Source organism: Amborella trichopoda, chromosome 13, assembly GCF_054954075.1.
Source record: "Amborella trichopoda isolate Santa Cruz 75 chromosome 13, AtrichopodaSantaCruz75HAP2 v2.0, whole genome shotgun sequence".
In the NCBI taxonomy this organism is placed as follows: domain Eukaryota; kingdom Viridiplantae; phylum Streptophyta; class Magnoliopsida; order Amborellales; family Amborellaceae; genus Amborella; species Amborella trichopoda.
In genome coordinates, this window is record NC_142348.1 from 9,892,003 (window position 1) to 9,915,010 (window position 23,008).

The 23,008-nt window shown below is 35.0% G+C and overlaps 1 protein-coding gene across 1 annotated transcript; it reads right to left on the reverse strand.

Moving 5' to 3' along the window:
* Positions 1-11,724: 11,724 nt before the first annotated feature.
* Positions 11,725-19,292, reverse strand: LOC18432185 (glycosyltransferase BC10). The gene is made up of 2 exons (XM_088854856.1): positions 18,379-19,292; positions 11,725-12,720 (listed from the first exon to the last, which is right to left on the reverse strand). The coding sequence occupies exons 1-2, from the start codon at positions 18,925-18,927 to the stop codon at positions 12,076-12,078; spliced, it is 1,194 nt and encodes a 397-aa protein (XP_088710982.1). The 5' UTR covers positions 18,928-19,292; the 3' UTR covers positions 11,725-12,075.
* Positions 19,293-23,008: the final 3,716 nt, after the last annotated feature.

Here is a 23,008-nt window from a genome sequence, read left to right on the forward strand (position 1 = left end):
GTGTGCTTTCAATGAAAAATAAGGGTTTACATAAGCTTATTAATATTTTGGGAGGTGTTATGTTTCATGATTTCATAGATGAATTACAAGCCTTAGCGGGGTCTATTTAACTTATTCCAATTTACATTCAATTAAAACTTACAATAAATGGTGGCGTAACCGTTCTAGAATCAACACTTTATGGAGTGAGTGTATGTTTGAAGCTCCAAATTTGAATTTTGTATATCAAAATGAATTTGTATTGATTTGGAATGCAATTAGGGCCAAATATTGTGGCCCAGGCCTTGATTACTGAGGGGCATGCCGACCTTGTTGGGCCAGCCCTAAGTTTTATAGGTATATTTAATGGAAATACATGCAATGAAATCATTTATTTATTTATATGGTAGATCCGTGAGGTTTATAGCCCCTACCCGTTTTTTGAAAGAGTTAATTTTTAAATGAAACCACTTATTTTTTATACAAAAAGGTCACAATTATTATTGATTATTGCATGTGATATTGAGCAGTTGAAGATGTATCATTGATTGGGTACAAAATCCAAAAAAAAGATTATTGAATATTGTGACGCATTTCAATATATTAGATTTCACATCTAATGACTAAATCAAGCATGGAGCTATGAGGGCCTTATCTCTTTGTGTCTCAAAGTGTATGTAGGCTTTACACTTATTTTGGAAAGAGTAGGGGTGGCAATGGACCCGGGCCCCAACCTTGTTCCTTTGAGGCCCGGCTCTAGCTCTATAAGGGCCGGGCTAGGTTAGGCCACTCTAATAAAAATCTAAAAAAAAAAAGGAAAATAAGGGGCAGACGGGCCTTGTCTTGGCCTAAGCTTAGACCTAACTTGGTTCGGCCCTTAGACCACATTTTGTGTCCCAAGCCCTAATTTTTTGACGCCAGCCGAGCGACCCGGCCCGGTGTTACCCTTGGAAAGGAAAAAGGACCATTGTCACCCTTGGAAAAGAAAAAGAAAAAGGCCACAGTACTATGAGTATCTTGAATGCTTTCGCCATTGCCCATTGAGTCACCATGCTGTTGCCTCCACATGACATCCTATGCTCTATTCCCACCTTTAACATGTCCACAAAAAAAAAGAAAAAAGGCAAAAAAAGAAAGGAGCTTTGGCATTGAAAACCCACCAACCAACAATTAAGTACTCAATCAATGCAAATTTGGTCGTGCTGGCTAAAATACCTAGATAGGTGATTTATGTGAACTACAACTTTTTGAAAACATCCTGTGTGCATCGTAGGATCAGTTCCCAAAGAAAATTCCCGAGATGATGTCAATGATCAAACCTCCATTAAAAATACACTACCTAAGCGAAGGGGATTTTAATTTTAGAAAAAATTACATATATATTTATTATATGTTACATTATTACGGATATACCAAAAAGTTTATGTTATTACATGTCTATCTGTTTTTTATCTTTCATGACGTAACTTTTTTTAGAAGATGACTTTATCTTTTTTCGAGTGTTCAACATCTGAATTGAATGGTTTTTCCAATGATCAACATCTAAAAATAACTTGATATTTTCGGATGTTCAAATGTGACATTTTCAGATGTTCAACATCCGAAAATATGACTGCGAACGTTAAACTTTCGGCTATTTTCGGATGTTAAACATCTGAAAAACCCTTCAATTCGGATGTCGAACACCCGAAAAAAGGTAAAGTTGCATTTTTTAAAAAAATTACATTATGAAAAGTAAAAAACGGACAGACATGTAATAACGGAAACTATTCGATACATCTGTAATAACGTAAAATATAACGGATACACATGTAATTTTCCCTTAATTTTAAGCCCCCCTTGAGCTCTTCACAAGTTACTTATATTGTTCTTAAGAGTGTCATAAAATGGATTTTTATAGTTGCGGCTCTATCAAATGAGTCGTCGGATGAAATGAACAATTTGGTCCTGCAGGACCATATAATCATTTTCCTGTACCTTAGACTTAATAATTCATGGGCATTCAAGAGTCAGATGGATGTAGATCTAGATCTAGATCCAACAAAAAGAATTAAAATATAGATCCCCAAAAAAGAGAAAAGAATTAGTGATGGTATGGCATTTGTGCCATTCTTTGGCTTGGAGATTGGATTTAGATAAAAATGGGTATAAAATTATTCTAGGTTTTCAATATTTGTTATGAAATTTCTAAATCCAATTCATGTGGCAATGGAGTAGAGGGGGTAGGTAGCATGTAGGGGAAGTGGGTGTTATTGCATGTGATGAAGTGGTGATAGTAAGCAACCCATGTCTTCAATAATATGAGCACATGGCCTCCCCCTCAGTGTTCAAGGCTCTAGGCTGTCTCAAAAGGCTTTGGCATCATGAATTTTAATGCCATTTGCAAAAGGATTTAATACCCAATCCTTTTTTATAACTATTTATTAATGGCTCATGTACGTCAAAGCTATTTACACATGGTGTTTTTTTATAGTTATTTATTAATGGGTCATGTACTTCAATGCTATTTACAAATGGTGTTCTTTTATAGTTGTTTATTAATGGCTCTTGTACTTCTGTACAAATAGTGTTAGCATGCATTCTTCCTTATAAATGGGTAGTAAAGCCATTTAGAGATGGATTTAATTTAATATAACTTCCAAAGGAAACTAAATGATTTCATATTGAAACTACCAATATGCACAAGTTCTTAGGTACCAAGGACTTGAATGACCATGTTCTTGATAGTTAGTATATGGCATAAATTTTGGGGTTTTTTCGTAAGTTTTACTAAATTTGGTGCCACTTGAGAGAGTACCCAATCTCTTGAGGGAGCATGGTATACGTGCTCGTGTTAAAAAGAGTGTTTGTAAGTTCCATATTGAGAGCTCCATTATGTTTACTCTTTTGTTTCAAAAGAAAAAGATATTATCGGCTTCCTTAAACATAACAAAAAAATAAACCCGAGGGCGATTCCGTAAAACTGCTTTTATTTTCTATTTAAAAAAAGGTGTAGTTGGCATACAGACGCCTCCGTAGGTGTTCGATCTATGATTTATCATTCATGGACGTTGATAAGATCCTTCCATTTAGCAGCACCTTAGGTTAGTTTGGTATAGACCTAACGTTAACGGCGAGGTTCAAACGAGGAAAGGCTTACGGTGGATACCTAGGCACCCAGAGACGAGGAAGGGCGTAGCAAGCGACGAAATGCTTCGGGGAACGGTGCCTTTCAAATTTTATCATGGTATAATTTTGATGTAAAATATTATTAGGATTATCTCAAAATCTATTTTTATATCTAATTATAAAATTTTAAATTTAAAAAATGGTAAAAATCAAGTAGATCTATAAACATAAGACAATCCTCAAAATGGATGGTATAGATATTATGTTGTAAAATGCACTATTTCTGAGATTTAAAATCTTTTTATTTTTCATAGTCATACATTTCGATGTCGAGATGAGCAATCAAGGGTTTTTCAACATTAAAAGTACCTTTTCTGATAGATTTTTGAGGGGCATCCGTAGTTCTACATTATAAGATAGCATTCTTATATAAACTTTTTTCTTTAAAAAAAAGCTTAGAAAGACCAAAGTTTGAGGTGCGCACCATAAGGACTAAAGAGGAAATCAGGATATTTAAATATCTAATTTCTCTCTCTCTCTCTCTCTTGAATGTTAACAATAAGTTTTTTATTAAGGGTACAGTTGTCATACAGATGCCTCCGTAGGTGTAGAGGTACGGTGCCCTTCAAATTTAGTTTATCATGGGATATAATTTTGATGTAAAATATTATTAGAATTATCTCAAAATCTATTTTTACATCTAATTATAAAATTTTAAATTTAAAAAATGGTTAAAATCAAGTAGATCTATAAGCATATGAAAATATTGAAAATGGACGGTGTAGATAATATGTTATAAATGCACTATTTTTTAGACTTAAAATCTTTTTATTTTTCATCGTTATACATCTCGATATCGAGATGATCAATCAAAAGGTTCTTCAACCTTAAAACTAGCTTTTCTGATGGATTTTTGAGGGGCATACATAGTTCTACATTATAAGTTGGCATCCTTATATATACTTTTTCCCTTTATTAATATAAGGAGAGAAATTCAAAAAGTACAATTACAAAGATGAAAAGCAAGAAAAGAATCCTTACTCCAAAAAAACGGCCAACCAATGCTCCCCAAATATAAACAATCACTAAATCTCGAAGACCCTACTCTACTAACAAGCTTAGAGACCCACTAACTACTTGAAGCAAGCATGCCTATTCATCTCTAATCACTGACCCCTGCCAATTCTCTCTCTCTCTGAGTGTGTGTATATGAACATGGAAGCAAGATAGTCTGCTTTCCCACCTTGGATGCCCTTACCACTGTCACTGATTTGAAGCAGGAGTAGGTAGGAAGCATCTTTTTAAGGTTTGGGGCCATGCCTCTTGCTTTCTAACATAGAGAGAGAGGCAGTGGAGCATGTTCATTATTTCCTGAAACATGAAGCATGTAAAGCCATTGTGCTGGGGTAGGGAATACCACCATCATTCTCAAGCAATATGACAGAGAGAGATGATATCATTCTCAAGCACTATGACAGAGAGAGATGATATTTTTCAACAAGAGCATGTATAATGTGATAGTGGATGTTCAAAATTTGGTATCAAAATATTTTGTAGAAAAAAATTAAAATTGAAAAAGTATAGAGAGGTGACATTGTAATTGGATCCATCTTAGCCGTTCATTCAGATCTGATGGCAAAAAATAGGAAGTATGTAAGTACCATATATTAGGGAAAGTATAAAATACTTGCCCATATAAAATGGTGGTATTTCATGGGAAATTGGCTTCATAATTCAAAAGGTATGAGGCCGATTTCTCAAAAATTTCCCTTGGAGAGAGAGATTTCCGACAAATAAAATGTGCCTAAGTATTCATAGATTCAGCCGCAAATAAATCTCTGATTAGCAACTTTGTTTATTATTTACTACGAGTTGAAAGAAAAGGACAGAAATTCAAGGGAACATCTAATGAAAATCACTGTCAAAGTTTAGTTATGATTTACTTTTGTGATTAGCCCTGTTAAATTCCTAAAAATTACTGAGTATGAATGGTAATACTTTTAGAAGAATTATTGAAGAGTTTGTTATACATGGAGAAAGCCGGTACATACAATAGTAAACTTCATGTGTGAGATAAAAAATACATTTAAGAAAAGTATACAATGTGACTATTTATCTTTGGTATAAGGTGGTCATAATTACTCTTGATTATTGGATGAGAAGTTAGACAGCTGCATTTATTCTATTGACAAAGCTCAAACTTCAAAAGAAAGTTTCTTGGCCTTTGTGACACACCAAAGCTTTCTAATTTCACATAAGATGGGTGTAGATAATTGTGCTTTGGATAAAAGGTAAATGGTCCCGCTATATAAAATCCCATAATTTTATCTTGTGTATTGAAAGTGAAGATCAAATGCCAAAATTTTTCCGGAATCTTCCTCAGGCCTTAGGCAAAGTGTCTTATGACAACTTTCCATAATGACTATTAGGACCAATTTGTGATGCTTTCTATGTGTATATACGGCAAAACGGTTTTGTAAAATTTCTGTTAACACCAGTCCCGAGTAGGGCCTAGTACTATAGCAGCAAAAAAATGTTTTAAAAAATAAATAAAATAAAAAAATCCAGCAAAACACATCTAAATTAGGTTAAAGATATAGTAAAAAAAAAAGAAAAAATTTATATAAGGTTGCAACTTTAAAATGTAGAATTAAAGATGCACTTAAAAAATCCATTGAAAAAGTTGTTTTAATGTTGAAAAACCTCTAATTGATAGTCTCAACATCGAGATATATGAATATGAAAAAAAATAAATAAATTTTTTTTGATTCCCATAAATAGTGTATCTGAAAACACATTATCTAGATCATCCATGTTCAAGATTTTTCATATGTTTATAGATCTACTTGATTTTAACCGGTTATGGAATTTAAAATTTTATAATTACATATGAAAATAGTTTTTTAGATAATCCAAAGATTTTTTTACTCCAAAGTTACGTATTATGATGAAATTTGGAGGTGTGAAGTTGCAACCTTATAGAAACCACACCCAAAAAAATAGATTTTAAAAAATCCTTTTGTGATCGGGGGTATTTTCAAATTAATCCAAAAAAAAAAAGGGAAATTGTTAAAACAACTATACATAGCCAGAACACTTTTCAATCTTTGTCAAAATGATAGAAAACATAAAAAAAACATATTACAAATAAACTCCTTGTTTTTTTTAAGATATTTTTTTTAATATCCTCAAGTGGAACAGCCAACATGTAGAAACACGCTTGGCAAGCCCAAGTACTCATAACTCGAACCGAGTGGTCAAAACATTGTTTAACACGGTATCTGTGACTATTTTTTGGATATGATCCTAAAAACACTAGATGAATAATTTAAAAAAAAAAAAAAAAAAAAAATCTTTCTAGCATGCGTAAGCGTCGATCGAACTTGTATCAAAACAAATAGTTGACAATTTACCACACTCACTCTCTTAGAGACCAATTTTTAGGGTTTCTCTTTTTTCAAACTTTCATGGGAACATTCGCCATGGTCAAGAGGATGTGTATGTACGTGAAATAACCCTGTATAGGGAATCGGTTGAGGTCGGGGTAGTTGCACCACGTGAATTTTGGCTAAAGGTCTAGGTTTTTTACCGATGCATTCGAAAACTGTTAATTATTTCTAAAATGTTAGGGGCCTGTATTCCCCATTGATCTACCCAAAAAAATAATAGCCTTGCATAAATCCACCTAACACCAAAAAATGGGGCCTAGGTGAGCTTATGTGTGTCAATCTAATGTATGAGTGTATCCTGTGTATATATCATATTTGAAGTATTTTTATGAACATGTCGAGGCTGCACTAGTTTTTGGACTAGGGAAAAATATACAATGAAACTATTTACCTTTGGTACAAAGTGGTCACAATTAATCGAGACAATTGGATGTGATATGGGATGGATGCATTTATTCCATTGATTAAGCTCAAATTACAAAAGTAATTTTTTGGAACTTTGTAACACACTCAAACTATAAGATTTCATATCATATGGGTGTAAGTACTTATCACCTCCTTGTATCAAACATAAATGGTCTCATTATGTACAATGTACTAGGCACTCGAGATACGTATTAGACACTTACATTCATGTTGGTGTCCGTGTAACATTTGCTTTAGTTATGCTTCATTTGCCCATTATAATGTCTATTAAGTGTCCAAGGGGTTTTGCAAAATTGTATGTTTTTGTAAAGCACTTGTTCAAGAGGGTGAAATCAAATGTTGAAGCCGAGATTGAGCACCAAATATCTCCAAAGGGATGCTGCGAGGCTGATGATTGCATAATTCGGATCTTCCAAGAACTTTTAGAGAGATTGAAACAAGCTATCAAAAAGATCTATAATTTTCACCATATAAAACATTCTCTCTAAGCTCCTTTTTATAAGGAAAGAATGAGAGTCGAACGTTTCTATTTTAAATGGGTATATAAAAAGAAAATGGTTGTAGTTTGTATAAGATTGAAGCTCTAAACAAACAAAATAAGGCGCACCTTCAAATAGTAATAAAATATTATTTCAGTGCTGAAAATCTTTGTGATGGCCTGAAAATTTATTTTCATCTCTAATTATAAAATTTAAAGTTTCAAAAATAGTATCGATCGAGTAGATCTATGAACACTTAAAAATCTTGAAACTTAACGGTCCAGGAAATACATTGCAAGATGCCCTGCTTTCAAGACTTTGTTTTCTCATGTTTTTATATCTTGAAGTCAACATGATCAATTTGAGGAATTTTGGGTATCGAAATGACCTTTACTAGTGAATTTTTAAGTTGTACCTTAATTTTATTGTTTAGGGCTTTACCCTTATATAAACTTTATCCTATGAGAATTGGCCTTCATAGAAAAATAGGAATGTGTGTATCCTCTCAACCATATGACTATTTAAATAAAAAACCGTTTAGAAAATAATTGATTATATATAATATCACACTACGAAATTTTTTTATTAAAAGGTAAGCATGTAATATCCCCCATGGGATTCTTCACATGAAAATAGGAGCGGCAATGTTAGGCCCATGGTTAAACGTGCCAACATTTCCTATTTAGCCATGAGGGTCGAGCACTACAATTTTTCATAATGTTTATTCTTTTTTTTAAAATATAACCATGAGGTTTCTATCATATTCTCACACATACATCACTCATGACAAATGTCCATAATTTATGTTGTGAGGATTTTCATGACAATGTGAATTTGTTATTTATGATAACTATCTAACTTAGACATTTTTAAGTCTTAAAATAAATACTTGTAATATAATTTCAGACCCTTTGTCAAGGAATCTACAATCATATTAGACGAGGATAAATAATTTGTACCCACCTTGTTCTTCTCACTTGTATCTAATATAATGATATTGCACATCTAGTGCCCGCCTTTACAACTATTTGCTCCACTTTGTATTAGTTTAATTGTCGCCATACAGGGCCTAAGGTGACTCATAACCAGCGTCCACATAATAAAAACTTAGGTATATATTCGTCATTAGCCTAGCTCCATAGGTCTCCTCAATATACTCCACATTTCTGATTTGAAAATTTTGTGTTTTGGCATGTAAGTGATCTTAGCATGGCAACCCATTAAATAGGTTACATTAATACGACATTGCCATTGTCTTTTGTATGAGGGAAAAGTTTATATGGAGCCGAGGTTCTAAACAATCAAATTAGACCCTACCTCAAAAATTTCACTAGAAGAGGTTGCTTTGATGCCCAAATATCCTCAACTTGATCATCTCGACATCAAGATGTACGGACATGAGAAAAAAATGGATTTCAAGTTTTGGAAATAATATATTTTGTAGCGCATTTTTGGACCATCAATTTTCAAGATTTTCATAGATCTCTTGATCTATACTATTTTTGAAGCTTTAAACTTTATAAATAAAGATGAGAATATATTTTAAGGTTATAAAAAAGATTTTCACTATTGAAATCACATTTCTCAACATTATTTGAAGGTAGGCTCTAATTTGATTGTTGGAGCCTAGGCTCTATACAAACCGTACCCTTTGTATAAAAATATGCTTATGAGCTTGTTTTGATATACTTGTTATCACATGTAATCTATAATTTTAATAAAATTAATCCTGATAGCCAATTATCTATCGTTTGACAATGTCAATCATAATGTCATATGAGATAACTTATAGGCAATTTTACATTGAAGTTTATTGGTTAGAAAGGTGATTTTTATATTGAAAGTGATTTGGTAATAATCATATGCTCTTAAGAAAAAATAACAAAAAATAGCTGAAAGTATCAAAAAACGGTAAATAAATACTATTATGCATAATGCAAGAAATATATCAAACAAACTAATACAATTAATGGGATTGTCAATAAAAAGACCATTTATCTGTGATACATGGAGGTCACAATTATTCTCACTCACTAGATGTTAAATTGGATGGCTTAGGTTGAGTCACGAAGTCTAAGAAATTTTTTTTTGGAACTTTGTGTCTACTCAATGACACTCTTACGAACACCCATTTTAAAATTTAAATAACAAGAATGACTGCGACCTCCATGTACAAAAGATAAATGGTCTCTTTGTAGACAATCTCTTTAATAATGTCTTATAGAGTATATTAATGAGATAAAATAACCAATCATGCCCATGGTCATACGATAAAAATTGATTATATTGATCTCTTATAAGTACCAAATAAGCAAAGTCATCTTTCAAAGAAACTAAATCAACTAAAAGGTGGTGAACTTTTATCCTGTTTATAAATTGTTTGGGTTTATTAGTGTTGAGGAAACCTTATCAATTCTTGCTAAACTATACGAGATTGTTTACAAAGATGCCATTTATCTTTTGTACATGAAGGTCATTATCATTCTTGTTCTTTAAATTTCAAAAAAGGTGGTCGTAAGAGTATCATTGAATAGCCACAAAGTTCAAAAAAAAAAAAATTTTGGACTTCGTTACTCACCTCAAACCATCCAATTTGAAATCCAATATTTGAGAATGATTGTGACCTCCATATATAAAAGATAAATGACCTATTTATAAACAGTCCCAAACTACATATCGCATATTGAATCGTCCACGCTAGAGATCTAAGTTCCCTAGCTTTTTCTTTTTTTCTTTTTTTTTCCAATTAAGTTCCCTAGCTTCTTTCAACCCATATAATGCAATTGAGATCGTCAGGGTCATCCTCATCTTTGTTACAATGAATAATCAATCATAATAAGATAAATATTAGATGATATTTTTATGACAATCGTGTTAGCTTATAATATATTACTTGAGACTTTTACTATGATCCTCGTGGGCATACTGAACATATGCTCGCGCGGTTTTCAACCACAAAATCAGCTAACCATGTACCTCTCATGGACTATAGTAGGTTATTCTTCGCAGGAGCATGTTTTGAATATGCTTATAGTAAAGGTTCTCTTTTTGGTTTCATGCAAAAGAGCGCGTATGCTATGCTCCTGCGGTAGCTTATAATGTATATCTACTCCTCGGTCAGAAGACTTACTTGAGGGATTTCTTCAATTTGAAAATTTGAATGCATAACGGAAAATTGTTGTATAGTCAGCAAGAGCAAGAGCTCACTTACTCACAAACGTCCGAGCAAAGTGTACTGCCTATAAACAACATGTGAGCCAAAAAAAAATACCAAACAGTTATATTTTTAACTTTAAAATTTTATTTTTTCCTTTCATATTCATGATCTTGGCCTGGATGATAAATCGATAAAAAAAATTAGATAAAAAATCTATCATTAAAATGGATTTTTAGAGAGAGGCCACATTTGTACATTTGAGTTGGCTGACTCATAGAATCCCCATCCATACATAATTTGTACTTGGTAGCATGTTTTGAAAATATAGATATGGGCAATGATTTCATGCAACCGTTGTATAGTAATATGATGCAACAACCTTAAAAAACTATCGTATGGCCATTTGTTTGATCCAAATTTGAAACATACACTCTTCATTCTAATGAACAATAAAAAAAAAGAAATAAATTGAAAACACAATTTAGAAAGTATTTTTTTAGCCCAATTAATATAGGCCATTTCATTTTGATGATATGCTTAGATCTAGGCCTTAGAAGGATGTTTTTTATCTCCAATTTTTTTGGATGGCTTTAATATCATTAGATGAACAATGTTAAAGAAGAAAAAAATGATTTTGAGTTTATAAAGGATAAGATATTGAATTTCACAAAACGAATGGCCTAGATTTGTTTTTGGAGGGGACTTATTTTGACCATATTTAGGGTTCAAATTGAAATTTGTTTTTGGGAGGATTGATTATTGAGATGAAGAGAATGTGTGTGTAAAATTTGGCGTCATACAAATACCACAAATATGGTTTTCTAGAAGTGTTGTTGCATTATACTATGATACAACCGTTGCATTGGATCATTCCTCTATAGATCTACCTAGATATGATTGTACTTTTGATTTTTACTTAAGAACAAACTTGAAGGCAATGGCTGGACCCACCTTGGTCCCAAGCCCATATAAAGAAAGAGGGTTATGTTAAGTAGAGCAGCCAATGCAAAATATTATACATCTTTTCATGAATCCTAAACATATGAGCAGAATGATAGAACAATATTCATGTAACATATCCCAAATAATTAGGATAGGGCTCGGATGATGATGATGAAAAACATACTTGAGTGGAATAAACACCAACTTTATTACATGTACAAATCTAGACATTATCATAAAAATTACAAAAAAATAAATATAAATTCTTATCATCCCACCATTTCTAAAAAAAGTGGTAAATAAGCAATCAATCAATATGGGGGGCACTTTGTTGGAAGCCCACAACTTGATGAGTTGCCATGTACAACAAAGTGACAAACAAATGTAATCCCTCTCTATGTCTCTCTACCACTTTTCACCAATGCGCTCACCTTATTAGAATCTCTTAGCAGGTCCCCTCTACCTTATTAGAAGTTGCTATATACACCAAAGAATTGCATCTCTATAGTTCTATACTTCTCAAACCCTCAATGAATCAATACCCCAAGACCTTGGGTGCAAACCTCAACAGTCTATCCAAAGCATTAGGCAAAAACTTCCTTGCAAAAAGGAAACAAATGTCAGTGGAACCACCATTATACCCACACCTCTTCCCTTCTCCACTCCTCATCTTATTCAACACCTCAATTGTTACCTCTCTCCTACCAAACCTCATAGGATGGGGCCCTCCCCTGGACCAATCCACCCAAGTCAAGCTCCTATTTGCACTCCTGCCCCCAAACTTAAGGGCCACCAATGTAGATAAATAGTGCTCATCCACATAGCATGTGGGCTTACAATACTTGGCAAAAAGCCCATAATAGTTGGACTCAGCCACTATGTCTTGAGCCATGGCTCGGTCTAGCTCGAACCATTGTGAGCCCTTACGCCATGAAGACAGCTTGACGTGGGGGCGCATTCGGCGAGGGTATCGGCCCCGCCCATTGGCCCCAGGATCATCGAAAGAGTGGACATAGGAGTGGCGAGAGTTGGTGAGGTAGGAATAGACAGTGGTGAAGTTGAAGAGGGGGATGCATGCTTCCGAGAGCAGCACGAACCGCTCGTTGGAGACGTCGAGGAGTGCATTGGCGAGGAGGCGCCGCTCCGAATCCAGCATGCTCAGTCGGCCCCATTGCACGGGCTGCATCCATATGCAATTTTAGACACAGTCACAGAGTAGTGTTCTCTAAAGCAATCTTTGTTTTTGCAAATATTTCTTTTTTTGATAGCTCAACATGGAATTTGAACCAGAAACATGGTGGGTGCAATCATCAGCACCATAATCAATCAAGCCAGACAACAATTTGTAAATATCTTCGAAAGCATAACAACTAGAGATTGCTACTGCTTAAAAAATCCCGAGAAATTGAATAGGCTCATGACTAGGTGGTCTGGGTGGTGGGTCGCTATAACATGACGCCTTGACGTCTTGAGTTTCATTTTTAGCATAGGTAGGAGATTCTAATCCAGTTTTGGAAAATAGATCCGGAATGGTTAACCTGACATGGGGCCTGAAGCGGTTCAACAGGCTTAACCGGACAAGTCCCGGGTGGTCAAAAAAGAGTTCAAAAAATAAAAAAAATACAAAAAAATCTAATAAAATATGAAAAGTATATTTAGAATATGAAAAGTATATTTAAAACATGATTAAACAAAGCACATCCAAATGAAGTTGAAAATTAATGAAAAATTGGATTTTAAATAATCAATTTGTGCCCAAAGGTATTTTTGATTTTTTTCTAAAAAAGATGGGAAAATGTAAAAATAAGTATTAATGTCTAAATTTTTTTTCAATCTTTGCCAAAATGATGAAAAATATTAGAAATTACATTACAAACAAAATTTATTATTTTTTGAGATTTTTTATAATTAATTTTTAAATTTTTTAAATTATCCAGCCAGCTCACCAAATTCGATTGAAACCAGAACCGCCCAGTTCTGATCTAACCAGGTCTAACAAGGCAGTTAGAATTTGAACCGCTGGATTTTTCCGCTCCAACCCTATTAAACTAAGGAAAAAAAATTTAAGAAATTTCGAGACTCTACTTGGCAAGTCCACATTCTTAGATAGATAAGATAAACCTTAGCTACTAGATAATGAGAAAGGTGCTCTTTTTTAAGGTTACATTTAAATAATTTCAAAAAGACAACAGGTTAATTGATGAAGAGATCTCTGTTCCAATACACTAACTTTTAGGACCAGTTTGGGTTGGCCATTAGTGATCGCAGAGCGGCTTTATACACGGGACCCATTCCAGTGGCGTTTGCTGCTGGCCGATAGATATATCTCCACTCGTATGGAAAACACTCATTTTTTTAAGGGTGTCAATGACCCGGTCTTGGGCCGGGCCAGACCTGGCCCCAGCCCATGCCTTATCCCCATAGGGCTTGTCCAAGCCGACCCAAAAAACAATCGAAGGAAAAGAAGAAGAAAAATAAGAAAAAAAGAACACGAAGGCCAAACTGGCTAGCACTGGCCCCAACCCAGCCCTCGGTCCACGATATGTGTCCCAAGCCCTAATTTTTTAGGGCCGGGCTGGACCGGGCCTCCCAGCCCATTGCCAGCCCTACTTATATGTTGTACAGGCAAAAATATTGTTTAGCCTCCCATGCTAATATGGCGCTCTGCTTCAAAATTATTATTAACAACATTCAAACGGTCCCTTAAAACAAAATCGAAAGTAGTAATTCCTCCCCAACAATTATAATTTGGGACGCATGGCACCTTTTAAGTGTAGTATTAATTGACGTTTTGGTTCAAAGACGAGTGTCTACATAGTTTCCAAATAAGATGAAGCTCTAATTTCACAATAATAGGAAAGGTGCTCTCAATCAAGGTTAACCTATTCGAATATCTCAAAAAATACTACAGTTTATTTAATGAAAGGGACGTTCATTGTATTATAGAAAACGTTTATTTGAGATGTAAATCTTATATTATTGAAGTAAGGTGCAACTAAAAAAATCCACGAAAAGAAAGTATTCTGATGTTGGAAAATAGATATAAATACAAAAATAATTTCAAGTCTTAAAAATAATACATATTATAACAAGTTATCTATACCGTTCATCAATTTTCAATATTTTCAAGTATTTATATATCTATTTTGATATGTATATGTACCATTTTATAATTTTAAAAAATATTTTTTAAGTCATGGTGAGTTTGCTGGGGCTGGAAACCTTACTTCCACATTAAGATATGTAAACCGAACACGTGTATTGTTCTCACCCTTTGATTTTTATAATCACACACACAATATCATTTAATGTACCCTAATTTGGAGTTTTTTCTTTTTTAGAAAGTACCTTAATTTGGAATTTCGGGTAAAAAAAAAAAAACCATCAATGATTAATTAATGTTTTGGATATGATTAATTAATCATTGATAACATTTTTTTTTTTTTACCCGAAACTCTTAATTTGGAGTTTCGGATTAAAAAAAACACCATCACTTATTAATTAACGTTTTGGATATGATTATAAAACCCATTTATGTAAGAAGTTTCCTATTAGATGAGGTGGGTAACTTTTTTTTTTGACCATTTTACACGCAGTTATGGTGAAACGCTTGAGGGTCTATTTGATAATGGAAGTTGGAACCTTCATAGCTTTTGGAACATAGGATATATGGAACTAGCAAATACTGTATTTGATGACCTTGAATTTTAAGGAAGCCGAGAACCTGTTTAATTGAACTTGCAAATATGAAAATCTAAGATCATTAAAAAAAAAAAAAAAGAGTATACAATGGGATAATTTAACTTTGGTCCAAGGTCGTCTCTATTGCTCATTACCATTGGATATGAAATTGGATGGTTGCATTTATTCTATTGACCCAGCACAAACTTCAAAAGAAATTTTTTTGAACTTTGTGACGCACCAAAAATATCAGATTTCACATTGAATGGTTATAAATAATTGTGACCTCCTTGTATCAAAGGTAAATGATCCCATTATCTACAATCCCCAGTTAAAAAAGCGATTTATAATCGTTTACTAATTTTTTTCACTGAAGCCAATATCTATCTAGCATGAACCAAACATACACTAAAACATAGTTAGACTTGACTCTAAGAGCATGCAGCATGCTGCACAGAGAGCATATATTATTTTTTGGATATCAAATTATGAGATACAACTTAGAATCGCACACATACGCGCGTGCACACACACACACACACACATATATATATATATATATATATATATATATATATATATATATATATATATATATATTGGGAGAGGCCATGATCTTTCCCAAGTGGAATGAAGAGATGAAAAGGTGGACACCATTATTAAAAGAAGATATGATTATCTATAAATCAGATTCTTTTAATTCAATCACACATCCATAATGCATTTGATCTCTTTTTTAGATTGGTCCTAAGAATGAAAAAGTTATATCTCCAAATTTTGGGGCCCTAAAAATACTCTTAGATAATACTTAACGGAGAGTCCGGATGCTCCTAAATTTTTACTACGCCTTGTGTCATATTCCGATATTGTGAAGCAGCTCCTCCAATTTGTTTTTGGGTGTGGTTTGTATAAGTTTGCAATTTAAACAATCAAAGTAAAGTAACGTGCAACTCCAAATTTTATTATAACATGTAAATTTGGTGTAAAATATTCTTAGGATGGCCTAATAATCCACTTACATTTCTAATTATGAACTCTTAAATTTCATTAATACTTCAAATAAAATAGATCTATAAACACATGAAAAACTTTAAAAATGGACGGTCCAGATAATGTGTTACAAGACGCACTATTTTTGGACTAGAAAGCTCTTATTTTTCACATATCCGTACATCTCGATGTCGAGATAATCAATTAGAGGGTTTTCTAACATCAAAACAACTTTTTCCGCCATATTTTTGATGTGCACCTTAATTCTACATTTCAAAGTTGCGACTTTATATAAGCTTTGTTCTTTATTTTTTTTTGTTAGTTTAGTTGTGAGAATCAAACTTGAGATATGACCTTGCTAATGTCAATTAATAATATTTTATGACATATCTGTATTGATAATGCACCTCTTCAGGTTGTCATGTTTCATTAATGCGAATTGTGTTTTATAAACATGAACTAATAGTAGTTATAGGGTTACATTGTGGACGTTATGTATAGTGATAGGCATCCCCTATGTTGGGATGTCTTATTCATGCAAATTAGGTTGACATTGTTGCCTATACCTCCACTAGTTACATATTTGGCATTGGGTTCACTTCTATGGGGTATATTGACTTAGTTATGCAAACCCTTGTAACTTCACAAATAGTCAAAATTTATTTATATATTGTTATTATACAGAAGGACACGGTTTCTAGTCTCTGGACTTACTAATATATAAAAACTAAATAAATTTTAAAACTAAAAATAATAGTTTTTGAAGGAAATATTTAGACAATTCGTTTTAAATTTTTTTTGGAGGGACTACCATTTACATCCAGATAGATGTTTCATGACTCGAAGGACTCAAATATAAAAATGCGTCCGCCAATGCGTATAATACTTCTCCTATATAGTGTTATCGAGCCGAGCCAAACCAAGCCGAACCGAACCGAACTGACAAGTCCAATAGGTTAAACCACTTTTAGCATAACTATATTGGTCCAAACATGATAGCAAGCCATTAATGGGCGTTGTATTTATTAGAAACTAGGTGGTATAAGCCATTGGACTATGGATTTGTGTAGCCTATGTTGGATTATATTGGTTCATTCACGTGATGGGGATAGAAGGGATCCACCATTGAGATCATGCTATAACTTGTGGTTCCCACATTCTCTCCATCAATTTGGACTTCTTTTTCCCCATGGTGTACAATGCTACCCCAGTAGCATTATACGCCTTGGGGGCTTACACCACAATTCCTTCGAATAGATGTTCGATAGAACGGTAGGGCACCCAAGCGCTGTGAATCCGGCTTCGAGCATGGCCGGTTCGCATGTTGATTGTTGCACCACTATGTCTCTAGTTCGAACGCTGCAGCTAAATTCCCTTGAAAAAGAAAAAAAAACTATAGTCCATCTCCATCCTCCAACGTTCGTTGAAGGGAATGTACGGTGGATGACTCCTCAATGCACCACGCATACGTTTTTGGTAAGGTCCACGCGTAAGGATAGGTCCCATATGGGTTTCATTGACTAGAGAGAGATGTTATCTAGGGTAGGGGGTTCCAATAATCTGCATCCGTGTTATGAGCAAAGGCCCTAGATTACACGTGCAGGAGAGGACCAATATTCGACTGCTCGGGCGAGCCAACCTAGACTCGCAGGGAAAGGACCGGTGTTTGATTACTCGGGCGAGCCAACCTAAACTCACCACCTTGGTAAGTCTAAGTATCTCAAGATTGGTGGACAAGCTCGTGATATTAAAAAAAATGTTAAAGAAAAAAAAATAAAAATAATAAGAAATTAATTTGTCATATATCTTTTTTATATTTTCTATCATTTTGACAAAGATTGAGAAGCGTTCAGCTGTAAATACTTATTTTTATATTTTTTTTTCTTTTTGAATTATTTCTAAACTATTTTTCATATTCTTTTTTAAAAAAACTACGGTTTCTTTTACTTTTTAACTCTTTTGGGCCTGGCCAGGACCTGCTCAACTCGTGCAGAGTTATTAAGTCCGGCCCAGGGCCCGGTTCTAGCCCGAATCATGCTTTCCTACACTGAAGAGAACACATTGAAAAACAAACAAAATAAATTTCCTGATGTTAGAGAATTTAAGAGAGAGAGAGAGAGAGAGAGAGAGGGTGAATCACATAAATGAGATTCAATGATGTGCATACCTTACTGGGAATCCGGCGGCCATGAAACACTGAATTTGCAGGAAAGGTGCCATTATAATCCGGATGGGTGTGAACATAGATTGAATAAAGGCCTTGATGCCCTTTCAAAAACCTTTCCCACAGTGGAGCAAGAGGCAGCTCCCTCCTTATCAAGAACATAAACGCCACCTTTGGCACCCTCTCATATGGATAAACTCTAATCTTTGGAACCATGGAAGCCCTCCAAAACAGCTCCTCATCACTCATATTATGCATCAAAACCCGAGGCTCGATCCACTCTCGAAGGGACCCGCCCTCTTTCTCGACCGCCTCCGTTTTCGCGGAACAGGGGTAGAGAGAGAAAGAGGAGATGCTCAACCGACGCAAGCTCACATAGTTTTTGGCATAGATGGTTGTGAAACTCAGACAACAAGCTAATGCAAGAACCGAGAGGAGAAGAAGCAAGAGAGATTTCGTGGGCTTGGGTTGGGATTTTGGGGTGAGTTTTAGGAGAGAGAAAGGCATTGTTTCAGCAGATGAATGGGGTTTGAGATGTGGCTTTTGGGTCATGTTTGATAATGGATCCCTATGTCATGGCTCCATGAAGTGTACCTTGAAATGCATATAGAAGTCTTGGGTTTGTTAAAAGGTAAGATTCTGGGATACCCCAAATTGTCAATTCCTCTAAGCAATGTATGATACCAACAAAAAGGAAGAGAGAGAGAGAGTGGGCCTAGAGAGAGAGAGAGAGAGAGAGAGGAGGTAGTGCATCTGCGTTGCTTTCTTCGCAGGAAATTGTTGACCGCTTTCGAAATCCAGTAAAGCTATGAAAAGCGAAGTAAAAATTGATTGAAGGTATTATATGATAATAGGAGATTAGGAATGATAATATGAGAAGGGAAAGATGAAAAAGAGTAATCTAATCAGCAAATCGTATTTGAATTAGTTATCCAATTATGACATTCAAAGTCGTTTTGCCGAACCCTGTGGCGAATTTGGTCATATGCGCGTTGAATGGTAGTAGCAATCCCCGTGTTATGTTAGGAAATGTTGTTTGCCGATCCCTGTGGCAAGCAGCCACATATGACGTAACATCGTTTAGGAGAGAGAGAGAGAGAGAGAGAGAGAGAGAGAGAGAGAGAGAGCACTAGTGTCCTTTATGGATAGAGGCAATAATTTTGGGAATAGATAATTTTTGTATTAGAAAAGCTTAAAAGTGTTTCAAAACCAGGAGATTTTCAATTTGGGTCGTCGATTTGGATGTAGAGTCGATCATGATCGAACTAGTTTCTAGACCCAGCTCTCCCTAAAATTCCCACTTTTATTATTGTTATTATTATTTTATTTTTTTAAGTTTATCTAATGTTGTACTTGGTCACCTTATATCCCACCCCCAATAAACCTCTCTTTTATTTCTTATTTATTTCATTTATTTTTTATTTAGTTTTAGATCACGAATACAGACATTTCGAGAATGATCAAGATTGCCGATCCAACCAATTTGGATGGGGATCACGGGCGGATCAAGATCAGGCGTGGATGATCTGTCCCACCTATCCATTTGTTAAAACATTGGGAGAGACCCGTGTATAGAGACTTGCCTTAAGTCAAGTCCATGGCGCCTAAGGTTAGTTACTCTTGCTAGTCAAAGTGGATTCCCCCCAGTATTGTATAGGTTCAAAAGCTTTTGAAAAATAAAAAATAGGAAAATGCCAAAAAATAAAATAAAATAAAAGAGGTAAATGTGTAATAAAACAAAAATATCCTATAAAATCCAAATTAGCTTAAAAATAAATACAAATATGAAAATTTTGATTTATAATTGAGAATATTTAAAAAAATCCAAAAAATAAAAATACTAAAATAGGGCATGTGGCCAAGATAACACACCAATCTTTGCAAATAACATCAAAATCATATATAAATCTTTGGGAAAATTACAAACCCCCCAAGTATATTATCTATGCAACTTACCCCCACGCTAACCTTTCCTCTCACTTTTTTCCCCACAACCACCTTTTCTCGCGAAAAACCCCCAAGGTAAAAAGTTGTTATTTTTTTAACAGAAATGCCCTTATTATACAAAAAAACCAATTCAACCGCCAGAATGATGTGGCTCTAGAAGGTGTACTGTTGGAGTGCATTTTTGTACTGTCGGAGTGCGTTTTTGTATTGTCGGAGCACTCGTCTTCATTGCCGGAACGACCTATTCAACCGCCGGAACGCTGTGGCTCCAAAAGGTGTACTGCCGGAGCCAGTCCTTGCATTGCTGAAGCGTGTGTCTTCATTGTCGGGGCGACCCTCTGTATTGTTGGAGCGCGTGTCTTCATTGCCTGAGCGATCCTCTGCATTGCTGGAGCGCATGTCTTCATTGCCGGAGCGACCCTTTGCACTGCTGTAGCGCGTGTCTTCATTGCTGGAGTGACCCTCTGCATTGCTGGAGCGTGTATCTTCATTGCCGGAGCGGCCCTCTGCATTGTTGGAGCACGTGTCTTCATTGCCGGAACGATCCTCTGCATTGTTGGAGCGCGTGTCTTCATTGCCGAACCGACCCTCTGCATTACTGGAGCGCGTGTCTTCATTGTCGGAGCCACCCTCTACATTGATGAAGCGCGTATCATCATTGCCGGAGCCACCCTCTGCATTGTTGGAGCGTGTGTCTTCATTGCTGGAGCGATCCTCTGCATTGCTGGAGCCAGTGCCTTCATTACCGGAGCGACCCTTTGCATTGCTGGAGCTTGTGTGTCTTCATTGTCGGAGCGACCCTCTGCACCGTTAGAGTGTGTGTCTTCATTACCGGAGCAACCCTCTGCATTGGTGGAGCGTGTGTCTTCATTGCCGAAGCAAGTCTCCGCATTGCTGGAGCGTGTTTCTTCATTGCCGAAGCAAGTCTCCGCATTGCTGGACTGCGTGGGTAAAACACCTGGGGAGAGAGTCATGGGTAGAAGCCACAAGGAGAGAGAGGGGAGTAGTTTAGTCTCTTTTTTCTTTTTTTTTTGGATTGGGTAGGTATTTGCGAGGAAAGGTGGTTGTCGGGAAAAAAATGAAAGGAAAGGTTAGCTGGGGGTAAGTTGCATGGATAGTATACTTGGGGGGCGAGGGGGGGAGGGGTTGTAATTTTCCCTAAATGTTTCACATATCAATCCCCTCTATTTTTATTTTTAGAATGTTTTTCTATTTTTTAAATATATATTTAACTCAGGCTAACTCCATTCTCCAAGGGAACAAGTCCGATTATCTCGGTCTCTCTTTTTTTGGGCAATTCAGTGGATTATGAACCCTTACCCATTTTTAAATCGTTAGTGATTTTAAATGTGTTAGGTGAGAATAAAAACCTAAACTTTAGCTGGAGCACAAATAATGCTACTGCCACAACCCCAACTCCATTCTCTTATTATCTCGGCCTCTCATATCCCTGGAAAGACAGAGGGATAAAAAATAAATTTGGGGGAAGTAAACGCTATAATATCAACGGCGCATTGAGTCCTAGATAAAGTGAGGCAATTAAGTTGGGATAGTATTAGGATGGGCTAGCCAAAGTGCCCTTGTGCTGTAACCTTTTCTTTTTCTTCTCTTCTAGGTGGTGTGCTTCATTGTACTTCCCTTTCATTTTTGCTCAATGAAATCTCAGTTAGTTGTGTAAAAAAAGGTTGTACCCTTTTTATTTTTTTCTTTTTTGTCTCTCTTTTTCCTTTTACTTTCTCAGGCTGTGAGCCGGAGTATACTTCTGTTTCATTTACTCAATGAAAATCTTAGTTAACTGTGTCAAAGAAAATTGGGATGGTACTAGGAGAGCGAGGGATAAATAATAAAGTTGGCAGAACGAAATACTATAATAACCTGTAAAATAAGAGAAATAAAGATGGAGAAAAAGAAATATTATAGTTATGCATTAAAAAAGCAAGGGAAAGCTTTCTATGCTTCCCCTACAACATAAAACTTATATGCTTCCCTTTATCTATCCATCCATTATGAATGGAGGGATAATATTACCCCAATCATAATGTCTCGTCTCTACACTATTTTATTTTTAATTTTTTATATAAATTATTTTCACACCAAAGTTTGGGCATCCAATCCTCTATTAAACTCACACTTGTAAAAACTATTAAAAAAGTATTCCCAATAAAATAAAAAGACCAAAATACCTTTAAAAATTTTAAAAGGTATTTTGGTCATTATATTTTATTGAAAATTTATTTTTACTATTTTTTATAGGTGAGCCCCAATGAGAAGATGGCACATACCAAATTTCATATTCATACAAGTTTTATAAAAATAATTAAAAATAAAATACTCTGAGATGTCGGATCTAAGATCAAACAGTAAGTGGCTTACTTGATCAAAATTGGACGGCTGGATGATAGGAGAAGCATAAATCTTCCATGCTTTAGGGGAAGTATAGAAACCTTTCCCTAACGAGCGATGGTAAAGATGCATGACACATAACTTGCCGTTTGGTGTTTCCCTAGATACGTATAGTATATTCCTTTCGGAGCATAGTTTACTTCTACTCCCTTTGTCAGATGACCTCCTTGGGAGGATTTTTTTCAATATGATATTTTAGGAAGTAATTAAGAATCATTAGATGATTATTCTCAAAAGAAAAATAGTTGAAATTTGAGTTTTCTAGCACTTAGATCTCATCCTT

What these genes read in the sequence shown, in the direction of transcription:
- LOC18432185 (XM_088854856.1), bottom strand. Translation starts at nt 18,927, where the DNA reads ATGACCCAAAAGCCACATCTCAAACCCCATTCATCTGCTGAAACAATG. An exon ending in GCCGCCGGATTCCCAGTAAG is followed by an intron (nt 12,721 to 18,378) that starts GTATGCACATCA and finishes ATATGGATGCAG; the next exon opens with CCCGTGCAATGGGGCCGACT.